General features: G+C 38.5%; 1 protein-coding gene across 1 annotated transcript; it reads right to left on the reverse strand.

Annotated features, from left to right (window-relative positions):
• Positions 1 to 291: 291 nt before the first annotated feature.
• On the reverse strand, positions 292 to 18,168 carry LOC307137012 (cytochrome P450 2K1-like). Its single transcript, XM_079834440.1, has 9 exons — positions 17,814 to 18,168; positions 17,573 to 17,735; positions 15,073 to 15,222; positions 14,818 to 14,978; positions 14,483 to 14,662; positions 14,188 to 14,329; positions 13,915 to 14,099; positions 13,685 to 13,826; positions 292 to 1,078 (listed from the first exon to the last, which is right to left on the reverse strand). Exons 1-9 carry the CDS (start codon positions 18,015 to 18,017, stop codon positions 891 to 893), a joined length of 1,515 nt encoding a protein of 504 aa, XP_079690566.1. The 5' UTR covers positions 18,018 to 18,168; the 3' UTR covers positions 292 to 890.
• Positions 18,169 to 19,370: the final 1,202 nt, after the last annotated feature.

A 19,370-nucleotide genomic window follows, 5' to 3' on the forward strand; every position in this document is an offset into this window, starting at 1 on the left:
AACTAAATAAATGTAGAAATAAATAAATGTAAAAATAAATAAATGTAGAAATAAATAAATGTGGAAATAAATAAAATAATAAATAAATATGGAAAAAATAAATATATACATAAATAAGGAATTAAGTGTATGAATAATTATTTATTTTCGTTTTTTTGCTTTTCTATGTATATTTTTTTATTTTTTTATTTTTTACATTTATATGTATATTTATTTATGTATGTTTTTTTTTTTTAAATAATGGCAGGTTTGGAATTCCATCATAAAAAAAAATCATAGCCACCAACAAAAAAAGCAATGTTTGCCTTAAAACATTTTATTTGTGAGGTGAAATTTGTGAGTTTTCAGAAAATGCCATAATATGCAGGATAAAGCAGCAAACCACATGTACACCACAAAAATAGTGAATGAATGGACAGTCATCACATGGCAAGCATCTTGTAATTATCAACAGAGAAGTGTAGTATGCTAAACATTTCAATAAAGTTTTGTTTATTCTAAAAGACTGCTCACAGACTATATAAAAGTCATAATTATGACATAAAAAGATGAAATTATGAGATAAAATGTCAATGACATAGTGGAATTTATGAAAACTCATAATTATGACACAAAAATGCTTTTATTTCTCCAAACAATCAGTAACAATATTCTAGATTGTTTTATAATCTAGCAACTAAATGTTTAATTCCTATACATTATAATTCCTATAAAGCTTTTTTACTTATCTGAGAAGTTTTAATCCAAAAAGTCAGAAGTGGTTTGATACATTGCTCATTATTTACATATATACACATTTAGTGAGAAGAATGAGTAAAATACGTGCAGAAATTATCCAACTCATACTGAAACAAGGTTTTTTTTCTGAGGACTGATGATATTTTCATGGATCAGGAGCGTCTGATCGCACACAGCTCATGTGGGGACGGATTCAATGTGATTCCGACTATTCCTTTGAGATCCAAATCATCTCCGGACACTCCAGGTCGAGTTGTGAAGCGGTAGCTCTGAAGGAGGGAAGTGAAGAACAGGAAGAGCTCCATCCTGGCCAAACTCTCTCCGAGACAAACCCTTCGGCCTGAGTGAGAGAGAGAGAGAGAGAGAGAGAGAGAGAGAGAGAGAGAGAGAGAGAGAGAGAGAGAGAGAGAGAGAGAGAATTTGAATTTTAACAACGCTTTTATTACAAGAAACTCTCCTATTCACAAAACACTCCTAAAAACACAGTACATTTATATAAAAAAAATAAAATTAAAAATAAAGATTTTTTTTTTAAAAAATAAAAAATAAAAAAAATTAAATAAAAAAATAAAAAAAAAAATCACAAAAATTGCGAAAAAATCAATTCATCCTCTAAAACAGAGCACAGAGCCTCATTACAGCACCAAATACATTCAAATGTAACAAAATCATTAATAGACTTATAATACAGAAAATCAACCATAACTCTTGATTTCACCAAGTTGGAAAACAATGCTACTAAGTTCTGATTAACATTTTGTTCTATTTTCTTTTTCCTACTTGTATAAATGGCCAGTTTTGCTTGGCCCAGAACAAAATTCAGAAGTTGGCAAACAAATCTTTTTTTCCTCACATATTTGTACCCCAAAATAAACGTCTCCAGAGAAAATGTCTCATTAGACCTCCTAAAAACATTGCTTACAACTAAAAACAAAGACTGTAGTCTACCACAATTCATAAAAGCATGAAAAACAGTTTCTCTATTAGAGCAAAAAGGGCATGTAGAAGCAACATCAGGGTTTAAAATGGACACAAAAGCATTAACTGCGACTACACCATGGAGAATTCTCCATTGCAAATCACCTGTTCTCTTGGCCAACGGTGGTTTATACAAGGATCTCCACTCAGGTTTTGTGCCTTGATCTAGTTTTAAAAAATCACGCCAAGGAGAATCAACTTTTCCATTTAACACCTTTTTGTTAAAAACCAAAACACATGACTTGTACAAAGATTTACCAATACTCGAGAAAAGGTTTACACACAAATATGCACCACTTTCAATAAAAGGGGAGGTAATCCCTTCAACATTTACAGACAAAAATAAACAAGGAAAAGAGTCTTTGGGGTTAGGAACACAGGAGCCTACACAATGCTCTGTTAACAAGTCCATTTCAGTTTCTTTAAGGGCAGCTTTCCATTTCATGAGCAACTGAGTAACCAAACGAATAGACTTGATCCCCAAGTGTTGAGCTAATACTGCTCCATTCTTAAAATCCAGTCCTACAATATTTAGTAGGTGACTCAGAGTTGTAACATTGTGTTCAATCAGCACCCTGCTAAGTCCAGGAAAAAACGAACTGTCCGTTATGTCCAACCGAGAGCCATGGATTAAGGGTTCCTCAAGTAGCCAATGAAGAGAATGTGAGCTTTCTGGTCGTTGAACATCAAAGAGACTCCAAACTTTAAAAATGTTCTTATAAAAAATTGGCAAAGTAGAAGTGTCCATTTTTAAGGGATCCATCAAAAAAAGTGCTTTGTCCATCCCCAATCCTACAAAACTACGTAAAATCAGGCATGAAACAGCACGCCAACTACAATTTAAAGGTCCATCCAACAGTCTTTGCACAAACTGCAGACGAAAAGTTGCAATTCTGCTTTGAAGATGCATCAAGCCTTGACCACCTTCCTCTTTAGGCAAAAATAAAACATTTTGTGAGACCCAATGCAATCTATCCCAAAAAAAATCCACCAGGATAGCCTGAATTTTTGAAAGTAACTGCAAAGGAGGGTCTACACAGGCAAACTTATGCCATAAGGAAGACGCCACCAAATTATTAATAATTAAAATGCGTCCTCTGTATGATAATTTTGGAGACAAATGCCTCCATTTGTCCAGGCGTCCCTTAACTTTTTCAATTAAACCTTCCCAATTTTTATATACCATTGTCTCATTACCTAAAAAAACACCCAAATATTTAAAACCTTCATTTCCCCAATGTAAACCTGCAGGAAGTGTTGGTTTCCCACTTTTCCAACTTCCCATAAGTAAAGCTTCACTTTTATTCCAATTAATATTAGCAGAAGATAAAGCTTTAAATTTTGCAAGCAATTCAGATAAAACATGTACATCGCTTTGCTTACTGATCATAACCACAATATCATCAGCGTATGCTGATAATAAAAATTGACCATTGCAATTTGGCAAAGATATGCCATGGAGTTTTATTCTTATTTGCTGTAATAACGGCTCTATGGCCAAAGAATACAGCATACCTGAAAGCGAACAGCCCTGCCTGATACCTCTACAAGCTCCAAAAGGAGCACATAACCCACCGTTGACCTTGAGAATACTCTGAACATCACTATAGAGAATTTTCACCTGATCAATAAATTTTTGACAGAAACCAAAAGCCCCTAAAACTCTCCATAAATAAACATGCTCAACACGGTCAAAAGCTTTCTCTTGATCCAATGATATTAAACCGCAATCCAAATTTAACATCTTAGAGACATCAAGAAGATCTCGAATCAGGGAAACATTATCAAAGATTGATCTGCCGGGGACACAGTATGTTTGGTCAGGATGAATTACCTGGTCCAGGACCTCTGCCAATCGATTAGCTAAAACTTTAGAGAGCAGTTTGTAGTCACTGCACAACAAGGAGACCGGCCGCCAACACTTGATGTCCGTCAGATCCCCTTTTTTGGGTAGGAGAGTCAAGACTGCTCTGCGGCAACTCAACGGCAGTAGCCCTCCGGCTAAACTGTCATTCAGTACCTCCAGCAAGTCTCCTCCAATCTCTGACCAAAATGACTTATAAAAGTCGACTGGCAGACCGTCAATCCCTGGTGCTTTTCCCAGCTCCATACCTTGGAGGGCTTTATATAACTCCCCCATTGTCAAGGCACCGGAAATCTTTGCGTTGACTTCCTCTGCCACTTGAGGAAGATTATCAAAAAAATCACTGTCATTCCTATAATCTGGACCAAGTTCATTTTTATATAAAAACTCATAAAAAGTAACTGCTCTCTTACGAATGGCTTTGGGGTCAGTGAGTAATGCTCCAGAATCAGAACGTAGAGCATGAATGACCCTGTTCTGCCCATTTTTCTTTTCCAAACTGAAAAAAAACCTTGATGGTGCATCCATCTCATTTATACTTAAAAAACGTGACCTGACCAAAGCACCCTGTGCCTTAACCCCTAACAGATCAGATAACTGAGTCTTCTTATTGTTTATGAGAGACTCCACATCACTTTGGCTTCCATGCAAGTGAGCCAATTCTTGCAGTTTTAAAATATCAGTCTCTAAGGTGTTCAACATCAGGGTTACTTCTCTAGTGACATTCTGAGAATATTGCTGACAATACTGCTTTATTTGGACTTTCCCAAAATCCCACCATTGCTGTAGTGTTCTAAAGGAGTTCTTTGTAGTTTTAAAAACATCCCAAAAATGTTTAAAACTCTCTTTAAAACACAAATCACTCAATAAAGTGGTGTTTAAATGCCAGTAAGCACTCTTTGGCTTAAAAGAGTTTAAAAAAATGCTGCACTGCACCATACTGTGATCTGAGAGACATGATGGGGTAATACAACAACTCTCAACAATACTGCCATGATGTTTAAAAACATAAAACCTATCCAATCTTGCTGAAGAAATCATGCCATCACGAACATGAGTCCAAGTGTATTGTCTTTGTTCTCCACCAATCTGCCTCCAAACATCAATTAAATCATGCGTTTTTAATATCTGAACAAGACGTTGTCGTGAGGGTAAGTGAGGTTCAACATGGTTTCTATCCAAGTTGGACTCTGTGCAATTAAAATCCCCACCCAAAACTAAATACTCATCAACAGCAACGCTTTGTAACACAGAACACAAAGTATTTAAAAATAAAATTCTTTCAACCGCTGAAGTTGGTATGTACACACAAATGAAAACAAACACAACATGTTCAAAAGAGGCTCTTACTTTCAAAAGTCTGCCTTTAACAACCTCTTCAGCCTGATAAGAGTGTGGGATAAAACTCTTAGAAAAAAGAATAGCAACTCCAGCACTAATTGAAGTTTTATGGCTTAAAACAGCAAGTCCATTCCATTCTACTGCCCAATCCGCAGCATTATTTAAATCAGTATGTGTCTCTTGTAACAAAGTGACATCAATTCTCTTCTGATGAATCACTTCATATAGTTCAGCTCTTTTGTGCATATCTCTAGCACCATTCAGATTTAGAGAAGCAACATTAACATGACACATATTTAAGGAAAATAAATATAAAAATAAACAAAGAAAACCCCCCCACATGAACATTCTGCTACAATAGATGGGATTATGTTTTCTCACTGTCCTCATTACTAAGCTCAGAGTTGAGTTTCCTCACTATTTTTTTCAGCCGATAGACCTCTTTATTAGTAAAGGAGCCCTCCATCATGAAGCACTTCGTTTTCTCGACAAACTGCTTCACATCAGGAAAATATTCATTGACGCACACTCCTCTCTTATTTTTTGTAGCTCTAAGGAACAGTTTGATGTCATCAACCTCATAATGACGTCCAGAAAACTCACTCTGAGAAAGACTAACACTTGAATCAGATGATTCACAATCACTTTCCATTTCATCCTGATCACTTAACACAGTTTTATCTGCTGTCTTAGCATGTTTAATAATCAGATCTTTACCAGACTTCTTTCTTTTTAACGGGACTTTAAAATCAGTTTGCCCTGATTCCATTCGAGTATCATCACTGTTTCTCACAGTAGATTGAAGGTCGCTATTGAAATCTCCATTTAAATGCCTATCCGTCCCAATAACGGCTGCCCCCGCCTGAACATTAGACACCTCTACATCTGAAACTGTATTTTCACACGCCATCTCTTTAGCATCAGTCACCGTGATCACAGGTAAAACATCATCACTTGTGCTATTCACTGCTCGTACCCCTGAAACACCCGGAGCTTCATCTGACGGTCCTGCTCCATCGGATTCAGCGCTAACTAGTACCACATCGCTTCTGACAGCGATTACGTCAGCAACAGCTGAGTTGTTTGACTTTTTTGCGGGACACGCACGGATTAAATGACCAGACTGCCCACAATTAAAACATTTCATTTTGTCAGTCGTTACGTAAATAATGTAATCGTACTCATCAGCCCGAAAATGCAGAGACACATCTACATCATCATCGTCATTCATAATCATGTAAACGAAACGCCTAAACGAGACAACATGTTTTAATAAATGCGACTCACTGCTGATAGGGATCTTTTTAATGGGCGAGACCAGTTTTCCATAACGAGACAAAGCTTTAGCTAATATCTCATCACTTAAGAACGGTGGTACATTAGATAATGTAACTTTCTTTGAAGGTGTAGAAAGTGGCAACACAGGGGTAAATAAACCATCAACAACTATCCCAGTTTCAACTAGTTCATTGGCCTTTTCAACAGTGTTTAGAAATACAACAGTAGCGTTATTCATCCTGGATGCAGACAGAATGCTATCATGCCCAACGACATCACCCACTGCCAGGCAGCATTTCTCTACACTAACCGCGGACGCCACTTTCACTCCATGACGCCGGGTCAGTGAACTCAAACAATGCAAACGCGGGGCCGTCATGCTCCCGATAAAACAGGTAGCAAGCGGCCCAAAACGATAACGTAAAACAACAACAACAACAACAAAGCACACACACAAAAAAACGAACAGAGAGAAAACAGTATAGAAAAAAAAAAGATTCACTCACAGAATCCACTCGCACCACTCAGTCCACGCTCACCCCCAACAATCACACCGGAAGTGAGAAAAGAGAGAGAGAGAGAGAGAGAGAGAGAGAGAGAGAGCAATGATAGGAATGATACAAAACTTTACCTGTCAAAGACCTTAGTCAGGTTAGACCCCATATTGAATTCAATGTGGATGAAAACGAGGCTGTGAGGGATAGACTTGCAGTCTTTACAATGGCACACACTGTATAAAGGTCCTAGATCACATAATATTCACAACTCCCAAATTTTTAAAACTGTTTTATTAAGTTTTTGCATACTGTTTTTTTTTTCTTCAGAAAAAGCTGTTTAATCTGCTGAACAATCAGATTGTTGTTAAAAAAAACTAATTAAATGGAATCTAATTCTATCACCCTCATTTTCATTCCTGTCAAAAATTAAATATAACTGAGGTATATATAGAAAATGAATGGGAAATAAAAAAAAAAAAAAATAAAATAAAAAAAAAAAAATATATATATATATATATATATATATATATATATATATATATATATATATATATATATATATATATATATATACCATAGACTGTAAAAAAAATATGGACGTAGTGTCCGTGACGTCACCCATAGGATTCTGATGAGCCGTTCTGAAGTGCAAAGTATGGACGAGATGGCCGTTGCCATCTTGGCAGTGCATCATCGCGCGTCACTCCCGGGTCACTCCCGGATAACAGAAAATGGGCAAAAAGGCGGGACGTGGGCGGAGCTTAAGTGATGACTAACAGACAGCAGATAAATGGCTATCCACCTGTCACTCGAAGTGGCCACGCCCTTAATTATGCATAACTTTAATGCTTTATATAACGTAAACGAATGAGTTATAAAACAATTCACCCCCCTCACAGTTGTCATGAAGGGCAAAATTAGCTGTATAGACCAAAACCACAATTTGTACCAGGCTGTAAAAATGTTTTATTCTACTGTAAAGTTGGCCATTTTAACATGGGGCTCAATGAGATTCTGCTCCCTTCTGGAGCCTGTCCCTAGCGGCCAGTTGATGAATTGCAGTTTAAGACACTTCCGTATTGGCTTCAAGAGAAACTGCGGGAGGTTGCCGCTTGATTTATACACATGAAAATGCAGATATTTTTTTTGGGTACAATCCACAAATCAGCCACGATGGAGACAATAAAATAAAATAAAATAAATTAAAAAGTAAATAAAATCTGAAAACATTGTGCTCAGCAACTAGGGAAAAGGGAATAGACAACCCTGATGATCTATATAACTATACACTATACTGGCAATACGATGGTATTACAGATGTTTTCTTTATTTCTTTCCAATAGATGACACTAATTTGCCTCCATTCTTTGGATTTTAAATAGTTTTGCTCTGTTTTTATTTAAATACTGCATACATTGTAAAAATAAATATATGTCTCCTGATTCATGGTTTGGGATATATTCTGTTTTTTCCCCCTCGTGGGTAGTTTTGTTTGTGTTTGTGTTTGTGTTTGTTTTATTTTGTTATTAATAAAAAACACCATTATTCCTGCACTTGAGTCCTCGCTCCTTTTCACACATACCCACCCTGACATAACGATCCAACCACTAGAGGACTCAGTAGACAAATGGGTATCTTCCTTTTCCCATCTCCCTGCCCTTCCACTCAACAGATGGCAGAACAACGCAGCAAACTGCTCTCTCTTCGGCAAGAGGGAGCCAGCATGAAGGAGTTTGCTCACCAGTTCGTGGTTGCAGCGGAAGGGCTCAACATCAGTGACGCAGTGCTCAAGGACATTTTTAACAGCAGCCTTAATGAGCCTGTCAGAGCCTAGGAGATGGGAATGCTGGGGATACTGTCCTTTTTGCAGTTTGTGGGGTATGTATACCACCGTGGATGGAAGGGTGGCCTTCCATCTCTTGGTCCTCCCCACTTCTACTCCCAGACTGCCAAGTCCCCAGTCCTCCTTTAGGGAGAGGGAGGAGGAAGAACGGAGTCACCTCATCTGCCACCGACCCAGAGGTGGCGCCAGCTTCCCCAGAAGCGGTTGGCTCCACATCGACTCGCCCTGGTAGGCGCAGGAAAAGGAGGGCTCCTGGCGTTCACCCAAGTCCGGTGGTCCCGGAGGATCCGACATCAGTGTTCCCTAGCCCGGAGATAGTCTGAGAGATTGCTGTTGACCTTGAGGTTGATCCCGTCAGTCCGGACATGGCCAGGAGGGCTGTGTTGGGATTTTATGTTGTGGTGGTCCTGCGTGCTTGGAATGAGCACAGGGCTTCCTCCAGCCCTTTTAACACTTCAGACGTTGTCCCAAAGCAGCCGAAGTGCATTGCCCTGACGTGGTCTGTCCTTTACCAGCGTCCAGTGATGGCTCCAGTCCCTGACCAGCGTCCAGTGATGGCTCCAGCCCCTGGCCAGCATCCAGTGATGGCTCCAGCCCCTGACCAGCGCCCAGTGATGGCTCCAGCCCCTGAACAGCATCCAGTGGTTACTCCAGCCCACGACTAGAGTCTGGAGAGGGCTCCAGCCTGCGACCAGATTACGGAGAGGACTTCAGGCCGCGACCATAGTCCGGAGAGGGCTCCAGCCCACAACCAGATCTCATAGAGGACTCCGCCTCCTGTCCCAAGTCCGGAAAGGACTCCGCCTCCTGTCCCGAGTCCGAAGAGGTTTCTGCCTCCTGTCCCGAGTCCAGGGAGGATTCCGCCTCCTAAACGGTGTGCACCGCCCTGGCCCCCTGAACTGTGTGCGCCGCCCTGGCCCCTGAACGGTGTGCGCCGCCCTGGCCCCCTGAACTGTGTGCACCGCCCTGGCCCCCTGAACTGTGAGCGCCGCCCTGGCTCCAGAGTCGCCGATGCCCGCCTGGTCCATCCCTCCCATCCCGCCCTGGAAGTCTGAGCCTCCTTGGTTCAACTTTCCTGCCCCTCCCTGGTCCCGATCTGCGTATGACATCAAATTACCGCGAGAGTGTTTCGAGAGCAAACGACTCCTTATGCTTTTGAATCGCTCTCACTCTCTCTCAACGCACTGTGAGAGTTGCGCTCTGAATGAATTAACTTACCGCTGTCCGAATCGCCCCATGTACCCTCATTCTACATTACTCCACTTCTCCAAAAACGAGCCAACAAGCTTAAAGTTAACCCTATAGTTCTTTTTTTTTGTTGGGCACTGTACTTTCTGGGAAAGGGTAATGTAAGAATAATAAAGTAACTCATAAGCATTTAATTTAAAAATAAAGACTTCATATTTGTATGTACAGATTTTATAGTATAAAATATATATAGTATAGTATACATTTTATACTATATAGTAAACTACAAGCCTATATATACTATATTGCATGGGCGTCAGAAGCAAAAAAAAAGGTGGGTCCTTTCACAGAAAATGTTTACTGGAGTGCAATTTACACTAAGTATAAATATATCGGCTTGTTTACTAAACGTCTGGTTGAGGCAGACAAAACTACGGAAAAGTCCAAATTTTCTGCAGCAATGATAGTGTAGGGGTATGACGCATGGCATGAAGATGTGATGCAAATCTACCCGAGGTTCGAATCTGCCTTTTGCCGAACTCCCTCTACTCCTTTGTCCCATCACATATCAGATCAGAGAGCCATTTATTTTGAAGAAAATATATTCGAAAAGTGAAAATAAAGCTTCTAACGCATTTAATCAGTGTTTCTCAGTTAGGTAAACAGATATGTGCTCAATTAGAGACGATAAAAGTGAGTGGGTCCAATATCATTAGTCTTAAAAAAGTGGGTGGGTCTTGTCCAACCCACATACATTGGTTCCGGATTCCGCTGTGGATGCCATCTCCTGGTGAGACGCGAGAATTCATTCAATGCGCGGCGCGACTCTCACAGTGCGTAATGGGTATTCTTTATCCATTATCGCGGTGCATTGTGGGATTGAATGAGTGCACTCAATAACATCCACTATTGTTTCAGACACCCCTAAATGGCTGTTCCCTCAAATAGTGCCCTATTTAAGGGTCTGGGGGAGATTTCTGCCAGGAGATGGCGCCCGCAGCTGAATCAATCATCCATCGTCCAAACCGCACTGGTCCAGCGCAATATCATGTATACAGGTATAAATTCCTTTTTAATTGATTATTAAACTGTTTGTTTAAGGTTTATACATGCAAGTTTCCACGGCAGAGTTCAAGATAAATCTTTTCATTATTACTGGAGCTGCCGGTTTGCTACGTTTCAAATAAACAGCAAGCACAAACTGCAAAAACGGCAGCCTTTCCGGTGCACTTAGTGTCTGAAATCACTCACTCGTTTTCATTCACTCCCTCAAGTGGACTATATCAGTAGACTAATGTAGGGAATAGTGAATGAGGGTATAAGGGGTGATTTCGAACACAGCATAGAAAGGGATACAACTACGGGCACTGGGCATGCGCACATCAATATTGCATCATTTAATTACTGCATTTGCATTATTGTAAGGGTAGGTTTAGGGTGTAGGCGTTAATAAAACACAATCTGGTAAGTAGCACATTTATTTATTGTTATTTTATTGTGAGATTTTGCCTCACTTCCTACCATTGCTGTACCCCTTCTGCCAGAAGAAGAAGAGTTGTGGCTACAAATCTTCTTCTCCGTTTTTAGTTTATTTCTGTGGCCTGCGCTTCATGTATCCTGATTCCTGGTTTGTGATATATTCTGTTTTTGCCCCTTGTGGGTAGTTTTGTTTGTGTTTGTTTTATTTTGTTATTAATAAAAAACACCATTATTCCTGCACTTGAGTCCTCGCTCACCCTGACATATACAATATTTGTATAGTTTTATTTAGAAATAAATATAAAATAAAATATATATATACCATGCAATTCCCTTAACTACAACATTTTAAGGAAAAAAAGAACAAAAAATTTGAAAGAAAAAAGTTAACAACTAACAACGCTCATCATTGGATTGAGGTAACCAATCAGATAAAGGAAGATGGGCTTTGCTGTTGACTGACAGAAGAAGCTGAGGGCGAACAGTGAAACGGAGATGTCAGTAGATGTAAACATTTGACAACTGTTTCATGATAGAAATGTTAAACAACACGCCACTCCATAGTCACCGTCATTATAAGATCTTTTGGTTCAGCTGTGTTGTATTAATCATCTTGTTTGAGTTCCTATTTAAGTTGTACTTTTTGGTTCAGCTGTGTTCTATTAATCATCATTTTGTTTGAGTTCCAATTTAAGTAGGCCTACACGTTAATTCTCTGTCCGGTCACATTCACATTTAGTGTGTGTTGCTCCTGCCTGTTTGCCTGTGTTGTGGATCATTGGTATTAAAGGGGTCATAGAATGGTACATGCACTTTTACAAGTTGATTATACGGAAATGTGTGTTGGCTGTGCCTGTACACAACCATCCTATATTGATAAAAATACATCCAGTGTTTTTTTTTAATCTCCTTATATATTTTCCCCTGTCTCAAATCGAGCCGTCCGACCGTGTGACGTTACATGGTGTATGCCCCTCCTAAGATTGTTGATTGACAGCAGCGTTTCAACACAGACCCGCCCTGAGCGATACTCCATTGTTGATACTCTGGAGCAGAATGGCGTCTAAGCGATTGTGGTGTTGTGTTGTTGAGTGTAATAACGAACACAGCAGTAATTTTGATGTTCCTAAATCCGAACTGCTGAAGACCCAGTGGCTGCAGTGCTGAGTTTTGTTTTAGAAGGGAATATTCCCCCCGATCAACGTCAATGTTTGCGCAATCATTTCTCAGCAGACTGCTTTATAAACGAGCGTCAGTATAAAGCAGGTTTTGCTAATAAGCTGCTCTTGAAAAAAGGATCGTGTTCCTGCTGCACCTCAGGAAGATCGAAGATGTGAGTGTAACGTTTTATTAACCTTTATATTAATCTTTGCAAATCGCTTGCACGCTTCACGATGAATGAGGCTAAAGTTTACAGGGTAAGTTACATTACGGCATGCTTTCTGTTTATGACGTTCTCAATATAATTCATAATCCCACGTTTATAATGAACAACGCGTTATGTTTGTTATTACAAACTGTGTACTCGGGTGATAAAGTTAACGTGGTAACACTACACTAAGCTTACTTTTGTACATGGTTTATAACGGTGTCTGTTACTGATTAAGAAGTAATGTAAAAAAAAAAATCTTATAACATAACATCAATCTGTCAATGAACTAACACATCAGTAAACACATAGCAACTACGCTACTCTGCCAGTACAAAGATAGATCAAAGTGACATGACGTTAACCAACCATTCAGAAACGTCCTGTTCGAACTTCGATGGGTTCGTCATCTGTTCCTGGTCCGACTCCGGTTCAAAATGATAAGGTTGCTCAGATGTGTCTTCAGAGACTCCCGTTGCCATTATTTCTCGAAAATATACCCTCAAATGTTGTCAACACTCCACGTGTGTTGTGGTGTTGTGTCGGGTCGAACCAAACGCCCCACAGAGCAGAGGGGGCGGGGTGAGCAAAGCTCATTATCATTTAAAGTCACATACACTGAAATGACTTGCTAAAAACTGAGCTGGTTTTGACCAGGTAAATTGAGTGTTTTCTTACAATACTAATGAGAATTTTTAATTAAAGTATATTACAAACTTTTCATTTAGACACTAAAGAATCATATTAACTTGCACAAAAATGTCATTCTATGACCCCTTTAAACACATGTTGGAACTATAATCTTAGTCTTTGTCTGCCTTCCTGCAACCACCCGTGACAACAATTTTTTTACATGTGCCTGTATTTTGAATTACACATTGCACCACTGTGTTGTGTTTAAGGGTTAATGTATTTTAAGGAACATTACTGGATAATGTTCTGGCAGAAAATTACCGGTACATAATTGTTTTTTACACATTTTTTACAGTGTTTATTTGCTTGAATCCCTTTAAATTATTTAATAATTTAATTCCTTAAAACAAAAAAGACCATTACTATCAAAAATGTTCAAGACATTGTTACGGCCTTGAACTAAAGTTTCACTGTACCTGCAGAAAAGGGTATGAAAGCATCTCTTTTGACAAACTGGACCTTCTCATCAAGAAAGTGTTCTGGGTAAAAGCTGTTTGGTTTCTCCCATTCACTTGGATCCTTCAAAACAGATGTCAACAGAGGAATGACAGTGGTACCCTAGAGAATGGAGAAAAGACGATGTTCAAGATGCACATGGTAGGCCAATCTTTTATAGGCCATATACCCATTTATTCTTCTGACTGACCTTCTTGATGAAGTATCCATTGAAGTGAACATCACAGCTGGTTATATGCGGCAGACTCAAGGGTACTATATTAGCCAATCTCTGAGTTTCATGAATCACAGCGTCTGTGTACGGTAATTTCTTTCTATCTTCCACCATTGGCTGACGTCCACCGATCACTCGGTCAATCTCCTCATGAACTCGATCTGCACACAAATGCAACACATGTTTGTTCCTAAGGACACCATTGGATTCAGCATTGAGGAAAAACTCTTGGCATTACTGTGTTTTTACCCTGTATATGAGGGTATTTTGCCATGATCATCAAACCCCAGCGCAGAGTCGTTCCTGTCGTGTCAGTACCAGCGACAAACAGATTTGTAACAGTCATCATTAGATTATCATCGTGAAAGTATGAGTCCTTCTTGCCGGATTTCTGTCAAATGCAATCCACAAAATGTATACTATTTATTAACTCTGTACTCATGCAAACTTATGATTTGCATCTTCCACCTGATTGTCCAATTATTGCTGTAAAAGGCATCATCATTAAACATTTTGTGGTGGAAAAAAATAATGATTTCCATACCTCTTCACTCTGTTTGCGGATGAGAAAGGAGTCGACAAACCCTCTGCGGTCATGTGGATTAAGAGTCTCCAGCAGCCCAGTGATCAACTTTGTCATCTGCACTCGACTTTGGATAATATTTTTTACAATAATCCTTTTATTTTTCAGGAACGGGCCCAACCACGGAAATACATTGTAAATCTAAAAATGCACATTTCAAGAAACTGAGTGACAAATGTTCACCAGAGATATACTTTCAAAAGTATCTGTTGTAGATTTTGGGGCATTCAAATGTCTGTGGTCAAACTACAGGTAATTTCAGCAAATGTTCTGGTTAACATATCGGTCATTCTTACCAACATAGAAATCGATCCACCAACCCGAACATTTTCGTTTGCCCTGTCAACCATTTTTCTGAATTGTGGGTCTGTGTATTCAAATCTGCTGCCATACACAATCGATGAGATGATGTTTGACACAGCGTAGTTCACAGGCTGTGTTGTGTCGAAGGGTTTCCCTGTGAAGAGCAAACAAATGTCTCTCAACGGATCCTTTAAAGTAAGAGCATGATTGCAGAAAAAAGTCCATAAATGTGTGTCTTCAGCTTGTACCTTCAAACTTATCAAACTCTCCTTTCAGATACTGAATTTCCTCTATGATTTTCTCTTCACTTCCTCTCTTGCCCATCCCGAAGTCCCGCAGGTTGCTGAGAGCAAAGCGTCGCATCTCTTTCCAGTTTTCTCCATTGGAAAAGAGGATTCCTGATCAATACAGAACCATCAATAACGCAAGCAGAAAATGATTACTTACTCAGTTAGACATTAACCCTAGACCTTTTGGGACTTATACATTGTCAGCTAGCGTATATGCATTATATGTCCGGTATAAGCAACTAGTAATTTCTTCATGACTATTCATGAATTTATGTAACCATAAAAATGTTCAAAAAACTTTTTTTGTCACCAAATATAGCTGGGAACCCAAAAATACTCCTTGAAATTAAAGTCATTTTTAAGAACACAATCCCATAATCAAATGCATTTTTAGCTTTTTCACCACCAATTGTGCTATGCATGTTTATAATGAGCTCACATTTGATCCAAAATGAATGAAAATATTTTATTATTCAGTCATTTTACTAATTTAAGTGCATTTCATTGGCCTGGAGAGGCCCCGAGAAACTGTAGTATGGAAGTAAAATGATGCCAAAAGTATTTGAAACAAAAAAGCTTATGGAATTGCACTACTTGAAAAAAATATTCATTGCATTAGCCATGCTGCCATTTTAATGTGTTGTATTTTTAGGGCTTGCACTTTGCATTTAGGGCTTCACATTTTCATTATTAAAAATTCAATAATCCATATTCACCTTTCAGATTTCACTTTCAAAATATTAAGTCTGTTTATAAAATACAACCTATAATATTCGACAGGCTTTTTTTTTTGGTCCATTTTATTTCATGTTACAAATTTGTTTTCACAAATTCAGTGGTTCAAATTCGACAGAAAATTCAACAGTACACATCCGGGAACTGTAGGAATAGCAGTAGATGCATAATATCCATCTGCTGTTAGTCGGCTCACCAGCAGGAGGTGCAAGCGGCTGTTGATGAAGACCAGAGCAATGGGTTGAGAGAGTAATTCATTCACTAAAACTGTTTTACCTGAATTTGCCCATGATTTACTCACCATCAAGCCATCCTAGGTGTATATGACATTCTCCTTTCAAACGAATGCAATCAGAGTTATATTAAAAAATAACTCAAATAGCTCTAAAAAGTAATCCACCAGGGGGTTAATAGATGCCTTCTGAAGTGAAGTGATGTTTTTGTGTAAGAAAAATATCCATATTTAAAATTTTATAAAGTAAAATATCTAGCTTCCGGCAGACTGCCTTCTGTATTCTGTATATCACACTAGTCACTCACAATTGTGAGTTATAATGTCCTATTATGAGGGGGGTGGGGGGGGGGGGGTTCTGACGTTTTTCTCAGAATTGCGACTTTAATAAAAAAAAAAATGTAAAAGGTAACAGCAACTTATCTCACAATTCTGACTTTATAATTGTGGCTTTACATCATGCAATTCGGACTTTATAACACGCAATTGTGTTTATATCACACAATTCTGACTTTATAACACGCAATTGTGAGTTTGTCATGCAAGCCTGACTTTATAACTCATGTGAGTTTATATCACACAATTCTGACTTTATAATTCGTGTGAGTTTATATCACACAATTCTGACTTTATAATTTGTGTGAGTTTATGTCACACATTTCTGACTTATATAACTCGCAAGTTATGTTTGGTGTCCTATGTTTGGTGGTCCTTTTGTGTTACATACCTTATAAGTATTCCAAATTATTCTAAAGTATTTAGATTAAGTTACAAAACTTGTGTAATATACATTACAAATTACTTTTTAAAGCATGTATTTTGTACTCTCTAGTGAAATACATTTTAAAAGTAACCTTCCTAACCCTGCTTACCATCACATATACTACTTTTTGTGAATGAATGAATCTCTCTACCCACTCTGGTCTTCATCAACATGTGCTTGCACCAATTGCTGGTGAGCCAACTAACAGCAGATGGAAATTATGCATCTACTGCTATTCCTGCAGGTCCCAGATGTTCGCAGTTGAATATCCTATCGAATTTGAACCATAGAATTTTTGAAAGCGAATTTGTAAAGTGAAATAAAATTAACCAAAAATGGTCAGTCAAATTTTATAGATTGTATTTTTAAACAGACCTAATATTTTGTAAGTGAAATCTGAAAGGTGAATATTGATTATTGCATTTTTAATAATGTGTGTGAAATGTTTTGAATTAAAATATTCACAGCTTACATATACAACCATGTTCAAGTTCAGCCCATAAAAATGTGAACCCTAATACAATGCATTAAAATGCAAGCATTAATGCAGTGCATTTTTTTTGATTAGTGCAATTCAACAAGCTTTTAAAAAAAAATTTATCAAATACATTTTCCATTGATTTTCTTCCATAAAACTGAAAGCTTGATCAAGATGTTTGTTTTGCAATGTTTGTCTAGCATTAACCGTTTGTACATTCATTTTAGGCAGAAAAAAAGAAGAATCCTACCATGTTCTTTGTTCATTATCCTGAAACCAGGTGCAATATCTCTTTCGCCGAACTCTTCTGCATGGTTCACGAGAGCTTCTTTGACTGTTTTGTACCCAACTAAGACAACCGTTTTTTTGGGACCCAAAAACACTTGGAATATGTTTCCATAGGTTTTAGACAGCTGGAAGACACAGAGAAAGACATTTACAAATTGAAAAAAAAATGCCCACTATTAATTTTAAACGTATCAAGTTCTCACCTCACAAAAGGTGTCAAAGGGTCTCTTGAGGTCAAGGGTCAGCAGGTTCCCCAACAGCGGCAGAGGTTTGGGTCCGGGTGGCTCTTTTCCCTCTTTCTGAGATCTGGTTCCAGAGGAAAGCAAATACAAAACCAGAAGCAACAACAAAGCACCCAGTATTGTACCTGTGCTGAAGAACTGCAGAAAAGACTCGATTACAGCCATTTTCTCTCTAAGCTTCAGAACTGATGCACTCGCACATTTATAGCCACTATGTAAGGGAGGGACCTCGTGTCATCCTAAACAAATTGTGAATATCCATGAGAATAGAGGGTTGTTATGGTTGCATCAGCATGTATGTGACACACTTTGTGGTGAATCATTAACCTTCTTCAGCCTGTTAAAACAAGACAGGAACATTATTCAAGTACAGCCTTGAACCATAAGCCTTAAAGACTTTATTCTTTGATAAAATATTTTTTTTAATTTACATGACTAAAACATGTATTTTGGTTTATATATATATATGCACTAAATATTGTGATATTGTCTACATTCCCAACAATGCAAAGCAGCAGAAAGCAAGAGCAAAGCAGGTCTAAACTGTGACACACAGAGATACAACGACCTTTATCAAACTTTAAACTAGCGTAATCTCTCTTACCGCAACTTTATATTGGGCCATCTATGTGTTCAGATAAGTAATATATATATATATATATATATATATATATATATATATATATTAGGGGTGGCACGGTTCACAAAACCCACGGTTCAGTTAGTATCACGGTTTTAGGGTCACGGTTTTCGGTTCTGTACGGTTCTTGTTGTTGTTGTTTTTTAATCGTTAACACTCCAGAAATGTACTTCAGCATATGATATATAGCTTAATCATCCACTATTTAAGATACAGTATTAAACATTTTTTATATCATGTAGAAGTTGTTTCCTAACTGGCTGTCTACCGAGTCCGACACATTGGCGTAACATTTTTCATGTTAATCATGTCAATTTTGATCAGAACAATGCACTGTGACTTTAATTCAGCTGACCTGATTAACAAATTTCACCATGAAGTGTTCCGTGTGTTTCACAATCACCATATGACATCCAGCACTGTGAAAAGAAAAAAAAAAATACACGAAAACACAACACTGCCAGAAGTTTTTGCCCAAACTTCAAAGGCATGTTTAAATTATTAAAACTAGAAGCATATCTTAACTTTTAAATGTTAAATTTATCATGTGAACTACTTATATACAACATGTTATATGCATGTGTGTATGAGACAGAGGGGAACACGGTCGCATTTGCAGCAGATATATGCTGCCCATCATAAATCAAAGCATGAGACAGACAGGGGTCGGAGGAGAACACCGGAAAATGTGACAGAATGGACAATATTTGTCTGTATTTGCAATACACAAGCCTGTCTCAGCTGCGCGAGACAAACACTGCCAGTGTGTGAATGCACAACGGGCGCGCGCGGCTCCCGCTCTGCCCTGCTTGCTATACGTCGCTGGCGCATCCTCCAACTCCGGGCAGCCTTCCTTATCTCTCCCACTTGCCTTTCTA

This window comes from Gobio gobio, assembly GCF_949357685.1.
Source record: "Gobio gobio genome assembly, chromosome: 1".
NCBI classification, from domain to species: domain Eukaryota; kingdom Metazoa; phylum Chordata; class Actinopteri; order Cypriniformes; family Gobionidae; genus Gobio; species Gobio gobio.

Bases quoted from the DNA above. Each gene is read 5' to 3' on its own strand.
- LOC307137012 (XM_079834440.1), bottom strand. From the start codon at position 18,017: ATGGCTGTAATCGAGTCTTTTCTGCAGTTCTTCAGCACAGGTACAATA. The intron at 15,223-17,572 runs GTAGGATTCTTC...TGTATTGATCAG, and splicing joins GATAATGAACAAAGAACATG to GAATCCTCTTTTCCAATGGA. The intron at 14,100-14,187 runs GTAAAAACACAG...ATTTGTGTGCAG, and splicing joins AAAATACCCTCATATACAGG to ATCGAGTTCATGAGGAGATT.